This window comes from Pipistrellus kuhlii, unplaced genomic scaffold (assembly GCF_014108245.1).
Source record: "Pipistrellus kuhlii isolate mPipKuh1 unplaced genomic scaffold, mPipKuh1.p scaffold_m20_p_4, whole genome shotgun sequence".
Taxonomy (NCBI): Eukaryota; Metazoa; Chordata; class Mammalia; order Chiroptera; family Vespertilionidae; genus Pipistrellus; species Pipistrellus kuhlii.
Genome location: NW_023425540.1, coordinates 47,573,766 through 47,593,807, shown reverse-complemented (window position 1 = coordinate 47,593,807; position 20,042 = coordinate 47,573,766). Strand labels below are relative to the sequence as shown.

Here is a 20,042-nt window from a genome sequence, read left to right as displayed (position 1 = left end):
AGAGTCTTGTGAATTATATTACAGCATAGTTATACTAAGATAAAGTAGAAAAATGTAGATTTTTAGTTTATAAAGGCTTACATTGTATTTACATACACATTTAATTAAGTAGTTGCATTTTATTAACTTAATCTTTCTGGGAATTCTGTACTTTTTTTCCTATTTGACAGTCAAAGCAGAATATGATTATCTTTATTATTTTATTTTTACAAATGTCTGTAAAAATTTAGGCTGTAGATCGAATAGAATCTTGCCATTATTAGGCACGTAAAATGAAACATCTCAAGAAAATAATTTTAAAGAACATACATATAATAACATTAAACAGAATAAGGTGAATCACAAACTATGTTGTGTTTTTATTAAGAAAACTATTTTAGCCCTGGCTAGCATTACTCAGTCGTTGAGCATGGACCCAGGTGGTAATGGTTTGATTTTCCATCAGGGGAGCATGCCTGGGATGAGGGCTCAGCCCTCGGGAAGAGTGTGCAGGAGCTAGCCGATTGATATTTCTCTCTCTATCCCACAGGGAGTGCTACTCAGCCAGAAGCCGGGCTCACGGCTGGCAAACGCAGTGGCTGTAGTGGGAGCCTCTCCCACCTCCATGGCACTGCTAAGGATGTCCAACTGATGATTTAGGGCCTGGAGAGGGTCTAGGGCGTCAGTTGGACATCCCCTATGGGCTCCAGGACTGCGAGAAGGCACAGGCTGGGCTAAGGGACCCCCTCAACCCACGAAGTGCACAAATTTTGTGCATCAGGCTTCTAGTATATACATATGTATATACTAGAAGGTACATTTTCATTGCTTCAAGTTCCAAGTCCTTCCTGATTTTTGTTTTCTATTTAATTAAAATAGAATTCATTTGTGTCATTTAAAAAATTTTGTTCTATATGAAGTAACATACTTGAATTTAGACCATAAATTATGAATATATATATATATATATATATATATATATATATATATATGTATTGCTGACAAAAATCCTTTACAAGACACATTATATTAAACATAGAGAGTTCTAAGTAATTACCATGTGTTGAGATTACACTATGTTTATATATATATATATATATATATATTCTAAAAGAAATATATATATATATAGCATTATTTCTATTAGAATCTCAAAACAGACATAAGGCAATATCTTAATATGCTCAAATCATAGACTTTAAAACACTGGGTTCAAATATCAAATGTGATTCCAATACCGATGTTACTCCTACCATATATTACCTCTCAAACAATTTTATAAGATCCAGAAATATACCGTATTTTTCGGACCATAAGACGCTCCGGACCATAAGACGCACCAGTTTTTAGAGAAGGGAAATGAAGAAAAAAAGATTCTGAAACAAATAGTGTCCTAAAATATTTTATGTGCATTAAAACCCAACATCACAGTCATAAACACATGTAATCAACCCTGTAAAGTAAACAGCAGCATTTAGAACCATTTTAGAGCCGGGCAAGCACACAGAGACCACACAGAGCTGGGCAAGTAAAAAAACTTTTTTTTAAAAGTATATGTGTAGGCTATATTTGGACCATAAGATGCAGGGACTTTTTCCCCCTTCTGGGGGAAAAAAAGTGCGTCTCATGGTCCGAAAAATACGGCACATTTTTTAGCCAATAAAGTTTTACCTGGATTCTATACATGTTCTCTTTGAAAGCATCTTTCATTTTAAGAAAACCAACATCTTTCCTGAAACATTTGTTTTTTTCTTGATTGCTATGTTTAGTCCAAATAGAATTGGTTTGGGAATCTTCATCATTTTGAATTTCTTTCTGTATGTATGTAAAAATGGTTTAGGCAATCAATTAAGTATAATTTTAACATAACTGTACTTCTTATGGTATTCAACTTTATAACTGCAAAATACTTTGATAGCCAAACAAGTAAATAAAATGCACTCTCTCAAATTAAAGATTATTAAACCCTAGTGAATTCTTTCAGGGAAAAATCATTACAAAAGGTTGTGAATAATAAAGTGATTTCTGTGTATCTCAACAAAAACTAGTGCCTTGTTGCTCTAGTAGCAATACTATTTACAATCAATCATTAACAAAACTATTTTATCTAATCTGTCCAAATCTACATAAAAATTTTTCAGATTATAGATTACCTCTCACAGAATTTTTCAGTTTTTTACTGATTAGACTTCTCATTTGCAAGAATATCATACATCAAGAGGAAAAGAGGCTGAGTAATGTCTGAATTCATAGCTCTGATTTTATCTGAATAGCAATAACTAATTAGTTCCACCCAATTCTATTTCAAACATATTTCTCTTGCCAAGAAATTCAAACTGATTCACAAACCACCTACCAATAATTTAAAAAATACTTGTATATACATAATTCTACAAGTTTAGTAAAATTAAAAGTTGGAAGTAAAATTGAGTTCATGACAATTCCCAAAATGTACTTAAGGGCATTCAGAGATTCACTATTTTTACACAAAGAGCAGAGAAAAACCACTATACTCCTAGGGAATAATTATGATAGAAGCCAAAGTGTGGTAAGGCCTATGGTGTGATCTTTGGTTCCCTTTCACTTCTAAAAACTTCCTAGTTGGACACAAGGGCCCTTTAGCAGGCTACAATCCCGCAGAGAATGATACCTAAGAGTAGCTGAATAAATTTCTTCAATTATTCAGGAAAGTGAAATTAAAAACTAAGAAAAATGAAGACATTTTTTCCTTCCTATTCCTAGAATCAAGAAAATAATCTGAATGTTCAAAGAACAATTTCTGTTGTGGATAACTTGAAGTGGAATCAAAGTTGTAGAAGAAAAGCTTGACATCAAAATGAAGTCAACATCTACTCAGATGTGATCATAAAATGCCTTTTCTATTTGGACTGAATGGTAATGAACTCCTAGCTATCTTATGTCAGAACTTATAAAACAATGTATTCTAAAAACAAACCAAAGTTAGAAATTATTTACCTGTTTTAGTTGATAAACTATTGCTTCCCTCAGAATCTCAATATGAATGTTTACAGATTACTGCAAAGAAGATTGTGGGTAAAACATACTAAATATTACACTTTAATCATTTCTATGGAAAATAAAAATTCAGGTACTTTTACTCATCTGTGCGGTTAAGAATGACTATACTGCTGACAGTTAATTCTACCTTTAAACTGTTCAGACAGATAAATCAGGATGCTTCTGGTTGCAATAGAAAACCAACTCAAACTAAAAAACATGGAAATGTACTACCTCATAGAATGGCAATGTGGTCTAGCACTGTTTCAGGGTTGGTTAATCCAGCAACTCAAGTATCTCAACGACAGTCCAAACTCTGTCTCTATACTTTATCTACACAGTTAGGCTGCTTTTCCTCATAGTCAAAGAATAATTGCTAGTGGAAATATTTAGGTTACATTCTCCTATCTTAACATCTTGTAGTAGCAGGCTGCTGGTGACTCTTTTCAGAATGAAGAATAAACTTCCCAGAAACTCTTCAATACCTCTTTTCATGTTCCATGATCAGAACAGGTCCACATGGCCATTCCTAACCCAAATACTTTCAAGGGCAATAAGATTATTTGTAGTTCAAGGAGGTCCATCTCTTGAGCTCAAGTCAAATTTCCACTCTACAATGCTGCTATTCAGTAGGGAAAGTTCTATAATGATAAAAGTGTAATATGCTAATTAGGCTTGATGTCCTTGCGGACGACCTTCCAGATGAAGCCGGACTGTAGCTGTAGTATCAAGGCAGCGGCCACAGCTGCGAGGGAGGGATTCCGGCAGCCGCCACAGCTGCGAGGGAGGGATTCCGGCAGCCTCCACAGCTGCGAGGGAGGGATTCCGGCAGCCGCCACAGCTGCGAGGGAGGGATTCAGGCAGCCGCCACAGCTGCGAGGGAGGGATTCAGGCAGCGGCCACAGCTGCGAGGGAGGGATTCAGGCAGCCGCCACAGCTGCGAGGGAGGGATTCAGGCAGCCGCCACAGCTGCGAGGGAGGGATTCCGGCAGCCGCCACAGCTGCGAGGGAGGGATTCAGGCAGCCGCCACAGCTGCGAGGGAGGGATTCAGGCAGCCGCCACAGCTGCGAGGGAGGGATTCAGGCAGCCGCCACAGCTGCGAGGGAGGGATTCCGGCAGCCGCCACAGCTGCGAGGGAGGGATTCCGGCAGCCGCCACAGCTGCGAAGCCCTACTCTTGCACAAATTTCATGCATTGGGCCTCTAGTAATTATATATTTCATCTACTCACTCTTGGAAGAATCAAAGGTATTTCAAAGGTTTTGTTTTTTAACAAAGATGAAATGAGAACTCATGTGCCAGGCTTTATGCAAGATGATTCAGATATAACTATGGAAAAGATAGGTATCATCCTTGATGACATGGTACTTTTGGTTTAGATGGGGAAGTAGACATTAGCTAAGTAATCAGGCAATTAATTATGATCATAGTGAATAGTATAAAGCAAAATAATTCTGTAAGAACACATACTAAGTGAACCTAACTTAATACAGTGAACAAGAGGGGTCTTTGAACAGGCAATATTATTACCAGAACCTGAATGTTGAGCACAGGGAGAGAGTATGGGAAAAACCTTGCCAGTCAAAGAATATATCTTTTGAGAAGTCTCTGAGTTAGAAAATAGCATGGCCTATTAAAAAGTTGGGAGAAGAAAATAGCATGGCCTATTAAAAAGTTGGGAGAAGACCATTTTATTACAGTAAAGCAAGCATAGAAAAAAAATGAAGCAGGGTAGCGTACAAAAGTTAGGAGTGACAGGAATCCTATGGAAACTTGTAAGCCATGTAGACGTTTAGAACTTGATCCTCAGATAATGGGAAGCCATTGAATGGTTTGTTTGTTTGTTTATTTAATTTATTTATTTATTTATTTTTGTTAATCCTCACCCGAGGATATCTTTCCACTGATTTTTAGGGAGAATGGATGAGAGAAGGAAAGATAGAAACATCGATGTAAGAGAGAAACATCAATTGTTGCCTCCTACATGAGCCCCACCTGTAAGAGCCCAAGTTAGGGAGGAGTCTGCAACCAAGATTTGTGCTCTTGAACAGAATCAAACCTGGGACCCTTTGGTTCACAAGATGACACTCTATCCAGTGAGCCAAATCGGCTAGGTTCATTGGATGGTTTCAATAGGAGAGTGAGGTTCATTGGATGGTTTCAATAGGAGAGTGACAGGATCAGAATTGTTTTAAAAAGAATATTTTGGCCGAAACCAGTTTGGCTCAGCGGTAGAGCGTCGGTCTGCGGACTGAAAGGTCCCGGGTTCGATTCCGGTCAAGGGCATGCACACTGGTTGCGGGCACATCCCCAGTGGGGGGGGTGCAAGAGGCAGCTGGTTGATGTTTCTCTCTCATTGACGTTTCTAGCTCTCTCTCCCTCTTCCTCTCTGTAAAAAAAAAAAAAAAAAAATCAATAAAATATATTTTAAAAAAAAGAAAAGAATATTTTGGCTGTTCCTTCTGAATGAAGAAGCATGGACTATAGAAAGATAAGAGTAATTAGGAAATTAGCAGGAGTATAAAAGTAAAGTAACAGAAAAACTAATTAGGAACTGACTCCAGGAGCACAGGGTAAAGAGGATAAACTAAATATCATCTATATATATAAAAGGCTAAGTGTCTGTCTGTCTGACCAGTAGCTATGATGTGCACTGACCACCAAGGGGCAAACAATCAATGCAGGAGCTGCCATGATGTGCACTGGCCATTTACAAAGAAACGGCACCACTAGCCTGGCACTGACAAACCAACAAGTGAGACACAGGTCCCAAAACCACCCTGGAGAAACACCCACCAAATCGGAGCCAACACTACCGAGACCACATGGCGCAAAATGCAGCCCATAGCAAAGACCAGCTTGGAAACGGTTGCTGTGAGCTCTAAAAAATAACATCATGTAGTAACGCCCATCTTCCTCTCACACCCACTGCTGGCACTGGAGCCACCGCTCTCACCCGCTGCTGGCGCCGGCCCCCATCTTTCAGGTAATTTGTGGATACCATCCCAATAGAACCTTTCTTATTTTGAGGCAATCCATTCACAGACCAAATTTTCAACTTTTTGTACATTTTGAAGTGCTGCTCAGAAAGTTTGTGTGCCATGTATTGAAACAAGTGATATTCTAAAGGAGCAAGGTCTGGTGAATATAGCGGGTGCGTTAATACTTCACATATAACAATATAGTCCAGTTATTTTATTTATACCTACATTAAAACACTTAAAATTATTTTGTAGTAAACATCACTAAAGCACTTGAAAACAAAAGTAGAAACTCAAAATAAGACAATTCTAAATTGAATAAGCAAGATTCTATTGGAATTATCAAAAGTATTCTTGAATACTTAAATAACTAACAGCAATTGCCTTAAAATGTCATTTTAATTACTTTTACTCATTATATTTTCAAAATTCAGAACATAATTTTACTGTGTATTACTACATCATTTTTTTTTTTTTAAAGGCTTTAAAAATGTCTATTCATTTTACTTACCTCTAACAGAAAATCCCCTAGATATTGAATTGGATAAAATGGACCCTTAAAGTTATCTTTTTCTTGCTCAGCCTTGATTCTTGCATTACTGGCAAGCACGTGAGTTATTCCAGTTGGTGAACTTTTTGGTAAAATAACATTTGCTTTTCCAGCCTCCAAAACTCTAAATAAAAATGTAAACAATTTAGAAAGTATTTTTAAAATAAATATATTCAGTCAAATCATCTAAATCAATAACTTCATTAGAGTAGCACTGCAATTTCCTGAAAGGAGTTATATTCCTTTGGAGTATTTGAGTGCCATGAAGGATAATTTCTGTAATGATTATAAGTTGCTCAAGCAAATGTTTTAGAAATTGGGCTTTCATTCTACTTATCAATTTCATGATATAGGAGAAATTAAAAACCAAGAATATTAAAGTCACTTAAGGAAAAGTGACCTTAATAAGCCAATGAAATATTGAAAGAAGTCTAAGGATCTAGCTTCTTCAGAAGGCAACATAACTCCAAGGAAATCATTCTGAATCACAAAAAAATGTAACTAGTTGCCAAACTTCTTCTAATAATTAGGCATTAAAAAAGTTTAACTTCCTATCTAATAAAAGAGTAATATGCCAATTGGCCATACCTCTGCTACACTCACAAGCCACACTCCCCAGCCAATCAGGAGTGGGTATGCAAATTTCCCCAACCAAGATGGCTACAGCCACAGAGCGAGCAGGAGACTTGGGTTCCCCAGCAATGGAGAAAGCCAAGCTTCCACACACATTGGCTTGCCCTGGACTCCACTCAAGGCTACAAAGTTTCAATTATAGAAGATAAATAAATCCCAACAAAAATGGTAGCAGCCACAAAGCTTGAGAGAGCAGGAGGCTTGGGTTTCCCTGGCAATGGAGGAAGCTAAGCTTTCCGCCCACCCTGTTCTGCACTGGCCTCCACTCAAGGATATAAAGTTTCAATTACAAAAGATAAATAAATCCCAGATCCCAGGGTCTCTGCTTGGGTTGCCAGAGGGCGTGGCTGGCCTGCAAACCACCACAGGCCCCTTGGCCAGGCCATCCCACACCTCAAGGAAACCCCTACCCTGATCCAGGACACTCTTCAGAGCAAACCAGCCAGCCCCGACCCATGCACCAGGCCTCTATGATATCTAATAAGTAATACGCAAATTGACGGTCACTCCAACACACAAGATGGCTGCCCCCATGTGGACACAAGATGGCCAGCAGGGGAGAACAGTTGGGAAGGACCAGGCCTACAAGGGAGGAAGGTTGGGGACAATTAAGCCTGCAGAGGAGGGAAGTTGGGGGCAACCAGGCCTATAGGGAAGAGAAGTTGGAAGCCTGCACAGGAAATTAGTTGTGGGGGACTAGTCCTGCAGGGGAGGGCAGTTAGAGGTGACCAGGCCTGCAGGAGAGGGCAGTTAGTGGTGACCAGGCTTGCAGGGGAAGGCAGTTAGGGGCAATCAGCCTGGCAGGGAAGCAGTTAGGCATCAATCAGGCTGGCAGGGGAGTGGTTAAGGGTGATCAGGATGGAGAGTCTTCCCACTAGAGGTTGACTCCCGCCTGGCCCTCCATTTGTCCCAAATTAACTCTTTTCTAGTCTTTCTCTTCACTTTAGTGTGTGGCCTCCTCCAGAAACCGGACCCTGAGTGGGCCCTAATCACGTGGGTCGTGTTAAGGGTTCCCACAGGATGAAATGTATCCAAAGAATAAGATTTATGGAGCTTAAATAAAGCTCTAAGTCCTACATGTGAGAGCATACATTAGAAGTCCAGCTTGGTATGCATCTACCACCAGGACTTTGGTTTCATGGCTGCTAAGCCAACACAGGCTTTTTGTAGGCTGTGTAATAGGGCAGGTGTCATTTTTTTTTTTTAATTTTATTGATTATGGTATCACATAATTGTCCTCATCCCCCCATTCCCATCCCAAACCCCCACATATGCCCCCACTCCCCTGTTGTCCATGGCCACTGGCTAGGCCCATATGCATGCACACTAGTCCTTTGATTAATCTCTCCCCCTTACCCCCACCCTCCCCTACTTTCCCTCTAAGGTTTGAGAGTCTGATTGCTGCTTTTTTTTCTCTACAATGGTATTTCTTGGATCACATGATCTCATACATCTAGAGGAAATAATGAACAACATAAGAACAAAAACAGACTCAGGTGTCATTCTTAAACATACGTATACTCCTACAACCTTATCCATTTACACTATATTAAAAAAAAGAAGAGGAAAAAAAAGGGTGATCAGGCTGGCAGGCAGAAGCAATTAGGGACAATCAGGAAGGCAAGCAGGAGAGCAGTTGGATCTAAACAGGTAGTTGGACATCCCCCTAGGGGCCCCAGATTGGAGAGGGTGCAGGCTGAGCTGAGGGACACATTCCCCAGTGCATGAATTGCATGTACTGGGCCTCAAGTTAATCTATATTAAGAAATATTAATACTTTAAATTTAGATGTAGAAGACACACAGAGACATACATATCCCAAAATCATTAAAGTTCTAATTCTGTTTAAGAATTTCAAAATCTATAAGAGAACACTGTTAACACCTAACAAGGAGAAAAAGCCAAATAATCTACAAAAATCGTATTTTTTCCTGAATCTGTCTGAGAACTAAGGTAACAAGATAATCAAGAAACTGAAATTCCATTGAGTAATAAACATCTTTGTGAAGAGACGGAACACCCAAACTAGTATTTCACTTTTGCCCAAGCACAGGAGAGCAGTTATTAACATAAAATCTAGTAAGAATCAATAAATTTTTAAAAATTTAAGGCCAAGTGAAGGTAGTATGACAGTTTAGTATAACTAGGAGTCTCCAGTCCTCTTATTGGTAAACCTATTTGCCATAGACCTCCATTAAATATTCATGAAAGAGTGTTGGAGCAGGTAACAAAGGAAGCCCTATTAGTAGCACAGATGGGCCAACTGGGTCTGGCTGCCACCAAGTAATAGATCTAAAACCAACTCCACTTTCCTGGATCCTTCTCTCATATAAGCAAAAGCCTTAAGCCATTTGGGTAAGGTAAGAAAGTTTTCTATCTTCAGGATTCAGGAAAAGTGCACTGCTTGTGACTGAAGAGTGGAAGTAAAACCCACCTGCCCCTGTGGAGGGATAGAAAAACCTGCTATGCAGCCCAAAGGCAGATCCACCTTTTCTGATTGAAGGATAGAAGCTAAAGCCATCTGTTCCTGGAACTGTGGCAGGAATTCAACTAGGTTTAGGATCCTGCACCAATACAAACTAGAGATCTAATACTGGGGTAGTGGTTAAAAATTCTTTCTTGCCAAAGGCCCTGCCCAGCAAGCAAGAATATGGCCTGCCTTGGGAGAATGAGACACAAACACTGAGAAAGTACCAACCAAGGAACAAGAACACAAAGAGTGCTTAAGAATAGAGCATATCCAACAGAGCTGACAACAAACACATCCTTAGCCCCACCCCAGAAATCAGCAACAAAACAAGAGACAAACACTGTGAAGAGAAAGTCCTTTCAGGGGTCTTTTTAAGAGTCTGTTCAGTAGTACAGGTGACAATGAAGAAAGAAATCTAATTAAAAAGTTTCTAGAAATACAATAACATTTTTTTCGATAATTTAGTATATGACCATGGCTTTCAGGATAAAAGCAATTTTCAATATTTTTTTCTTTACAACTCTAGGCTCTTGTTTTCTTTGTATTATTGCACTGGCTAATGCCTCTAGTGAAATGCTGAATAGAAGTGGTCACAGTAAGCATGCTTTGTCTTATTCCCAATTATACCCATGATTTTAAGTTTAGATTTTGTCATACGTGTCGATTTATTAGGTTAAGGTTATAAAATTCTTACCAAAATATTTAGAAATAGAATCAGCAAATTTTAAAAATAAATAATACTATATGATAAAGTAGAGTTTATCTTAGGAATATCAGTTTGATTTAACATTTAAAAATTGACAAAATAATTTAGCATATTATCGAAATAAAAGAGAAAAGACAATTGTCTCAATAGATATAAAACTTTTTTCAAAAATGGCCATTTATAATAGCATCCCAAAACAATAATAAGTACCTAGGGTTAAATTTGACAAAATATGTGCTAAACATATATTATAAAATATTAATGTCAGAAATTAAAAAATAACTTTTAAAAAACAAATTTAAAAAGACTTGAAGGAATATACAATTTGTTAAGAGAACTCAATATTGTTAAGATCTCAATTCTCTCCAATTTGATCGTAACTGCAATCCCAATCCAAATCACAGCTTGTATTTTTGTACTAATTGACAAACTGATTCTAAAATGTGCATAGAAATATAAAAGATCCACGTCACCAAAACAATTTGAAAAAGAGAATACTGGAGGATTCATACTACCTGATTTAAAGACTCGTTATAAAGTTATAGTAATTAAAACAGTGTGTTGTTCGTATAGGTAGAGACAGTTATCAATGGAAAAGAATAAGAAATCCAGAAACAGACCACACAAATATGGTCAACTGATTTCAACGCCAAGGTAACTGCAAAGCAACTGGAACCCTCATACTTTGCTAATGAGTTTGTAAAATGGTACAACTACTTTAGAAAACGGTTTGGTATTTTCATATAAGGTTAAGTGCACAATGGCCCTTTGAGCCAGCGATTTCATTCCTAGGTATTTACCCAAGAGGAATGAAGACTTGTCTACCTGAAGACTTGTACTCAATGTTCATAGCACCTTTAATCACATTAGAAAAAACAAACAAAATTCCACAAAAGTCCATCAGGGGTTGAGTAATAAATGGGTTGTGTTATATCCATAGAGTAGAATACCACCCAGTAACAAAAAATAAACTGCTAATTCACACAAGGTAGACAAATTTCAAAATCAAATGAGTATATACAACATGATCCCATTTATATAAATCACTCAAGGAAAATAACAAATCTAATCTAGTGACGAAAGCACTGATTGTCTGGTATTGGTGGAGCAGAATTAAATGTACAAGGACACAACAAAATGTTGTAATGTTAATGTTACAGATCAGAGAGTAGTGAAGTTAACATAGATGTACAAATGATTTGTCCAAACTCATCAAAAATAGTTTGTCCAAACTCATCAAAAATAGTTTGTCCAAACTCATCAAAATGAACACTTAATATGTGTGGATGCTATTATCTATAAATAAATTACACTTTAGTAAAGGTAAAGTCTTTGCAACTCACCCCCACCAAAAGGCATGGCAATCTTATAGTTTACCCAATAAGAAGCCTTTATAAAAAATGATATAAAAGATTTTAAAAAATGGAATGATGGAAACAGTATTAACCATGACAAATGCACTATATAAACCCAGAACAAAGCCTCTGTGATAACATAATATTGCACTTGCAAAAATATAACTGCTTTAAAACTTTAAAAACATTTTTTATGTTTGACTCAGAGAAAAAAAAAAAATGGAAAGTAAAATAAAGACCACAAAAATAATTTGAAGCAATACTATAAAATACATTTTGAACCATTAGATTCACATACTTAAATGTTAGAACAGCTTAAGTAGGAAATCAAAGAATAAACCAGATGGCTCACTTTAATTAAATTAATAATTGCAAAGAAATACAAAAAGGTATTCAAGCAAACCAAAACTGTTTTCTCATGAATTGATTTAGCTTTTTTAAGATCTTATCTTACCTTACAAGGGAATCACTTCGCTTATCAGATCTAACAAGGAGAACAACTTTCCATCTGTGAAAGGCTCCTGGAGCACCAGTGCGTTTCAGTTCTTCACGCCATCTTTTAGGTGCAGATTGCATTTGCGGTGAATAATGGGAATCTTTTTCAATTTTATATCCCCATTCATAAGTTGTTTCATCAAGCCATCTACCACTTTTGGCACTATGAATTATGTAGTCCTTAGTTAGTACCCACTTTCCTAAAAAGCAAATAAGCTGTCAATAAGAATTTTGGTTCTGAGAATAAAAAATAAAAATCAAATCAAATAGAATTTTATCTTTCTGAAAACTGAAGACACAAATAAATGGAAGCATATATTGTGCTTATGGACAGAAAGAATTAGCACTGCTAAAATGTCCACACTACCCAAAACCATCTACATTTTCAACGCAATCTCTATCAAAATAGCAATGTCATTTTTCACAGAAGTATAACAAGTGACTCTAAAATTTATTTGGTACCACAAAAGACCCTGAATAGACAAAGCAATCTTGAAAAAGAAAAACAAAAGTATATAACAAGGCTTTAGCAATCAAAACAGCATGGTTCTGGAATAAAAGAGACACGTAGATCAACATAATGTAGAGAGAGCCCAGAAAGAAACCCATGGTTATAGAATAAATTGATTTATAATAAAGGAGTCAAGAATATCCATTGGGGGTAAAGAGATTATCTTCAATAAATGATGTTGGGAAAACTGGATATATGAGAAAAACAACCACCATGAAATTAGGCCACTTTCTTATACCATATATAAAAATTAATTAAACATGTATTAAAGACTTAAATATAAAACCCAGAATCATAAAACTTTTAGAAGAAAACACAGGCAATATTTTTTTTGGATATATGTCCTAAGGCAAAGGCAATAAAAGCAAAAATAAACAAATAGACCTACATCAAACTAAAAAGATTTTGCACTGCAAAGAAAACTATCCACAAAACAAAAAGGCAACTTCCTAAATCAGAGAAGATATTTGCAAATTATATATTCGGTTAGAGGTTAATATCCACAATATGTAAGGAACTCATACAACTCAACACAATCTAATTAAAAAAATTAGCTGAGGACCTAAATACACATTTCTCCAAAAAGGACACAGAGATGGCCAACAGATACATAAAAATATGCTAAAGGTCTCTATCCCAATAGATACATAAAAAATATGCTAAAGGTCTCTATCACCAGAGAAATTCAAAGATCAAACGAGATTATCACCTCACACCCATCAAAATGATTACTGTTAATAAATCAACAGGTATAGGTAAAAAGGTGAAGAAAAGGGAATCCTAGTGAACTGTTTGTAGAAATGAAAACTGGTGCAGCCACTAATGAAAACAGTGGAGGGTCCTCAAAAAATTAAAATTAGAACTATCATCTGAAGAAACCCAAGACACTAATAAGAAAAGACATATGCACCCTATGTTCCTTGCAACATTATTTACAACTAGAGTGCACAAAATCCTACGCAGGTGAGATTTAGCCAGCCCGGCCCCAATCAGGGTAGATTAGGGCCACAGGGCCTGTCAGGAGAAGACAGCCAGATGACTTGCCCCAATTGGGGCCCAATCAGGGCAGTGCCAGCAAGGAGAAGGGCTGCAGGTGAATGGCCAGCTGGCCCCATCCCCAGTTGGTGTGGGGGGCCAATGAGGGATGAGGGGGGCTGGCCTCAGAGACCAAAGGAGCTAGCCTGTGCCAAGAGGGGAGTCTATCAGGATGGTGGGGTGTGGTCAGGCCATGTGCAGGTCCCTCTTGGCACAGGCTAGCTCCTTTGCTCTGAGTCCCAGCTCGGTGCACTGGACCAGGAGGTACTGCTCAGGAGGCCAGGAAGGTGGTGGAGAAAAACCCTGTAGACTTCTATCTGACCAGCAGCCTAGGACCCAGCAATACCAGAAATAGACTGGCACAGAGCACAATGAGCTCGCAAGCCTTGGATGGCAGCTGCCCAGCCGCCCAGGGCCATCTGAGGCTCAGGTAACCAGGGCCGACAGAGGCTTGCACTTCTGGCTGTGGCAGCAGCAGAGGTGTGATAGGTGTTGCTTTTCCCTGATCACCAGGTCACCTCCTGCCCCTGAGGGCTCCCAGACTGTGAATGGGGAAGGCTGGGCTGAGGGACACCCACCCCCAGGGCATGAATTTTCATGCACTGGGCCTCTAGCATAGATATAAGGCTTATTAAAATAAAATGTGGCATTACTTAAATATAATTGTTATTATTAAACCCTATTTGTGGTTAAATTTATATTCTTCCTCTTTTGCTAAAAACTTTCCCCATAATATTTACAGCATTCTTATGCTTTGTAAATCAAATTTATTGAGTTAGAGAATTTTTCAGGGTATTCACAAATATTCTATAGTTGCTTTATCTGGGCATCAATGATCTTTTCAACAGCAGGGACAATGTATGTTTTCATTTGTGGAGTTAATAATGAATCCAAGTGTTTTTCTATTAAGTTATTACAAAAATGGTAAATTCACCTGAGTTAAATACATATTTTTTGCATCCAGCAGACTAGTCAGATGCCAAATCAATCATAGAAAACTGTAAAAGAAACATCAACGGTGATGAAGAGAGAGGATTTAAAAATATTAGAAAAATAAAATACCATGATCATTGCTTCATAGAATGGATGAGAGAGGAGGCAGCAGTGGAACAAAAACATTAACTATTTCCAATGATAGATCAAAGAAAAGAAACCTGACCGATCACAGCTGAGAATTCAACAGGTATTTTAAAAAAATGTCTGCCAAATCTTTCACTTAAAATACTTTTTCTTATATAAAGCACTTACATGAAACTATTTGAAGGATTTCTGCCCAATACATTGGTTATGTTTTACAAAGTTTTACTCAGAACAATACAACACAGAGTATCTCAAATATAAGTATTTTCAGAAAAATGTCAGCATAAACATACCATCTTCCTTTTTTCAAAGATGGAGGGAAGGCCTTTAACTTACCTGCTGCACAAGCAGCTAAAAATTTTTCACTCTTACATAGGCGTTCAGCTATAAGATGTGTACAATTTTTGTATTTCTGGAAAGAAAAATCCACATGAAAAAAATATTACCAAGATAATATTTCCTATATAACATTCTTATTCTTACACTATTATGGGGGCATTTTATCATTTTTAGGTCAGTATTTTAATTCTAGTTATTTTACATTTGATAAGTAAAGTTTTTGTACTCACCTCACTCTTAATAAAAGTACAATCTAGTGTTAAAAGCAATTTTCCTAGAGCTTCCTTTTCTTCCAGTTTAAATCCTGTCATCTGAATGATATGCTTTGGGGCACCATCTTCCATCTAACACATACACATAAAGAAGATAACATGTTAATAGATATTTTTCACCAGGTTGACTTTATTCTTTTTCCTTATTTATTAGTGCTAAAAATAAACACTGAAACCATTAGATCAGACATATAATGAATTAAACACATAAGACTTAATTATAATTGCCAACATTAAAATTGCTTATGTGAATAGAAATTAGTTTTAGAAGTTACATTCTCAAAATGTGACCTTAAGTAAAATGAGATGTCTGATTTGAACACTGAAAGTTTGCATTGCTGAATTACTTTTCACTAAAATACACTGTTGAATGAATATAATTCATAAATATAATTACATATTCTTATATAAATATTAGCATAATATTAGCTTCATTTTAGAAGCACTGTTTTTGCTAAGAGCTTGTAAGTACACTCACTGACAATAAAAATCAGATTTTATACTAATTTTAAAGTCTGAGACAGGTATTGAAGAACAAGTTATTGGAGAAACTGATAAAAACTCATGATCCCACAACCTTTACACCAAATAATTTAGTATAGCAGGTACAAGTAAGAAGCCTGGATCCCATTCTCAATCTATATTTAACTCATTACCTACAAAATAAACCTACAAAATCACATGGTTTTCAAATTTGTTTTGATAGGGACCTTAATCCATATTTAAATGCAGTTCACAAAGCAAGTTGTATCTAAGGTGGCACATTTAGTAAGCAAGAAAACGCACAACGTTTCTAATTATAATACAATTTTTTTATTTGTTTACATGAGTTTAGAACTTAAGTAGCAGCTTTGTAGAGAAAATTTAGTTTCTAATTACTGACTAGAGGCTCGATGTACACATTTGTGCATGGGTGGGGTCCCTCGGGGTGGCCTGTGAAGATCGGGCCCCAGCTCGAGCCCCAGCCTCGCAGTCCTGCCTGGTACCGGGCCTTGGCCTGGTGCTGTCCCCTCACCTGCTCCACCATCGCATGTGCAGGGTGAGGTCAGGGCCAGGCCCTCTGCCTGGCTCCCTCAGCACCTGGGAGCTGGGTGGTGGCCCCGCCCCCCATCGTCATCTGCAGGGTGATCAGTGAGGCAATCGGGCACCTATTTGCACCCACCTTGGTCTGGCACCACCCGCTCACCTGCTCCACCATCCCACCTCGGTCCTGCTCTTGTCAGGGCCCATTGGGGCCCGGCAGTGCCTCCACTGCCACCTGCTGCTAGCATAGCATCACCAATGCCTGCCATGTTGCCATATTCTGCGCTGCTACCTAGTGGTCAGCGCACATCATAGCGAGTGGTCAAACTCTTGGGTCTCCTGGTCAAAGGACCGCTGGAGGGGACAATGTGCATATTAGGCTTTTATTATAGGACTAGAGACCCCATGCACGAAGATTCATGCAAGAATAGGCCTTCCTTTCCCTGGCTGCTGGCACAGCTTTCGCTGCTGGGGCATTGTGGAATGCCTGTATTGTCAGCATGGCCTCATCCAGCTCTTAACCACCCCCTCCCCCCGTGCTTTCGTATGCAAATTAACCCATCTTTGTTGAATTAATTTGCATACCCATTCTTTTTTTTAAATATATATATTTTATTGAATTTTTACAGAGAGGACGAGAGAGGAATAGAGAGTTAGAAACATCAATGAGAGAGAATCATCGATCAGCTGCCTCTTGCACCCCCTCTACTTGGGGATATGCCTGCAACCAAGGTACATGCCCTTGACTGGAATCGAACCTAGGACCTTTCAGCCTGCAGGCCTATGCTTTATCCACTGAGCCAAACTGGTTTCAGCCATCCCCACTCTTGATTGGCCAGTGGGCTTCGTGAAGGTACAATTTGCATCTTACTCTTTTATTAGTTATATATAAGGAAAGCAGGAATTAGACCAATCGGGGTTACTTCCCATTTCTTTAACAATTTTACCACCAAGCTCTATATTAGTATTTAACTAATGTCATTGACAGAGTAATAGTATTTGCCTTCTTTCAAGGCAATTAAAAATAAGTTTACATTTAAAATTTTTTTAAAATGTAAACCTCAAAAATCAGTACTGTTTGAACCCAGGACTAGTAACAGACAACTGGTGAAGTAAAAAATGTCCTCTTTAGAAATTGTTTTCTAAGACTAAAATATATACATTTATTTTAAATACATATGGACCACGTAACAGTAAAATTTGAAAGAAAGTTTAACTATAAACAAAACATTACCCAGGGTTGAAAGTGACCGGCCCTTCATTTCCCTTGCTTAGTTTCTAAGAGGAAAAACTTCAGTATGTAAGAACACTTCTGTTTCTTCTCTCGCTTTTGTCACTCCCTGACTTAGAGAGGACAAATTACTTGAAAGAACTAACTGGATAGGCTTTGCTCAGCTTATCTGTATATTTGCAATGACTGTTGCTATTAATGCTTTCTGACATGTCCTAAGGAGCTGCCAGTAGTAGCCTGTATTGACTACCTGGGTGGTTAAATCAATTCAGAGGTTACATACTAAGATTCACAATACAGCTGTATATCAAAATCACCTCCTCCAAAATAATTTTTATTCAATAAAAAAAGCTGATACTTTGACCTCAATATACCTGACTTTCATATTTCTCTATTGGTTCCAAAAGAGAAAAAAAGGGTGTAATGGATTAACCCTCTAATATCCTAAAATGCAAGATACAGAATAGACCCTATCTTTAAGGATAAAGCTTTTCAATGAAACAAAATTTCTATAAAGTTACAAGAATCTGGTCAGTACAAAATCAGAAAGTGTACCTAATAAGGCCTGGTGTCTTATTAAATAATTATACATGTCAAATATTATTACCAATAAATAAAATGTATGTAGCTTCTTGTATTATTATCAAATTATGTGAATCATCCAATTTTTAAACCATTTTCATGGGTTATAAATAACACAGCTCTTGAGTAATAATACCCAGTAATATAGTCTGGTAGTACATAAAAACTTTGCAAAGAATATGCTATTTTTAAGAAATAATAATGACTTAATCTGATTCAGAACAGATATTGGCACACATACAATAAAGCCACATTTGGGTTACAAGACATATGATCATAACTAGGGAGAAGTGCTTCCTATTATTAATTCTAGAGAGTTATTTAAACAAATCACTTAAGCAAATTTCCTTTAGAAAATGATAGGCTCTTTCAGAAATATTAGACAAGTGAAATTCAGCATTGGTGAATATCTCCTTGGTAATAAAGGGAAAAGGCAAATCAAAATGTTTTTAGAGTTCTTGAAAGGCATTTTATCAAAAAAATGTAAGTATTTTAACCATAAATATTTTTACCTACTACATATATTTTATGTATACCAGATAGCTATTTAGGAAGCTATTTCAAAAAAATGTTGTCAAAGAAGGAAAGATTTTAATCTGGCGTAGAGAAATCAGTGTTAAATAATGAGCATATACAGAAAGCAGTAAGAAAATCACTGTAATGCTACAACTCGAAAAGTTTTACTTACCATTGTCCTTTAAATTTTATCCTTCTGCTTTCTGAGATTTAAACATACGCTCTATAGAACTGTGAGAAAAAAGCCATCCAACATATTATGATCCTCTTCTTGATCAAATTAATAGCTATTTTATAATTTGAATGTTTATCATTAATGAGGTGACATTTTAACATATTTCTGTTTGATGCAAAGATGATTAAGTTATTTAGACTTATTAGAATCAGTGTATAATACAAAGTTTTCATCTTAAATTATATTGTCCTTATAATGGAATATACTGTCAAATAGTTCACAATAAAATAACCTGTGCTTAATAGGAAAGGCTTTGTAAAACAATTAGTTTCCTTTGAAAAACAAATATAAAACTGAAATTAAACGAGCAAATAAGGAAATGGAAGAAATGCAGGGGGAAAAACAGAATGTCCTAATTCAAACATTATGAAAATATAAATATTAAAAAATAATAATCAGAATATATATTTACTCACAAGTTTATCAGAAAAACTGGGCTATTTGCCAAACTTTCACAAAATTTTAAAACCCAGTGATGGCACACAATATGTAGCACAGATTAAAAAATAAATTCCATTAATCTAATCTAATAGCTTCCTATAATAAAATGATCTACTTGAAGCAAAATTACTATTTAGCAATTCTTAATATCATATCACATGACAAACTAATAGCCTAAGTCATAGATCTAATTCACACAGTTTCATGAGAAAATTGTTATCTCATGAACAAATATATGGACAGATTTTTATATTTAATATATATAAAATTAGTGGTTTAGTGGTTCTTCCTATGACCCTGAAGGATTAACAATAAACAATAGCCTAATATCTAATAAACCCAAAGAGAGGACTATACGAAACTAGTATACTACCTATCAATGACCCAAACAATTCAAAGACCTTAAAAGTAGGGTCAAGTTTTGTGTAGAAGATGTGTTAAGGGGTATAGAGGATCAGGAGCTAACTTCTAGAAGTCTTCCAAGACAAAAAAGAAAATAAATATACTGCAATGCAATTATATCAATGGCATTTCTAGAGAAATCATATACTTTTCTAGAACTTACAGGAGGTGGTCCTTCAAGATTATAC

The 20,042-nt window shown here is 36.9% G+C and overlaps 1 protein-coding gene across 2 annotated transcripts in view; it reads right to left on the bottom strand.

The window, feature by feature from the left end:
• Window positions 1–20,042, bottom strand: part of SLF1 (SMC5-SMC6 complex localization factor 1) — a 63,422-nt gene that overhangs the window by 37,860 nt on the left and 5,520 nt on the right. Inside the window, exons 2-7 of one of the 2 annotated variants that reach the window (XM_045571738.1) lie at window positions 18,949–19,007; window positions 15,383–15,496; window positions 15,150–15,225; window positions 12,147–12,387; window positions 6,490–6,652; window positions 1,651–1,794 (exon numbers count right to left, since the gene is read on the bottom strand). In XM_045571738.1, the coding sequence (XP_045427694.1) occupies window positions 1,651–1,794; window positions 6,490–6,652; window positions 12,147–12,387; window positions 15,150–15,225; window positions 15,383–15,496; window positions 18,949–18,951 (741 nt within the window). In that variant the 5' untranslated portion in view covers window positions 18,952–19,007. The remainder of the gene's footprint in view (window positions 1–1,650; window positions 1,795–6,489; window positions 6,653–12,146; window positions 12,388–15,149; window positions 15,226–15,382; window positions 15,497–18,948; window positions 19,008–20,042) is intronic. The other variant, XM_036410066.2, reaches the window with a different exon arrangement.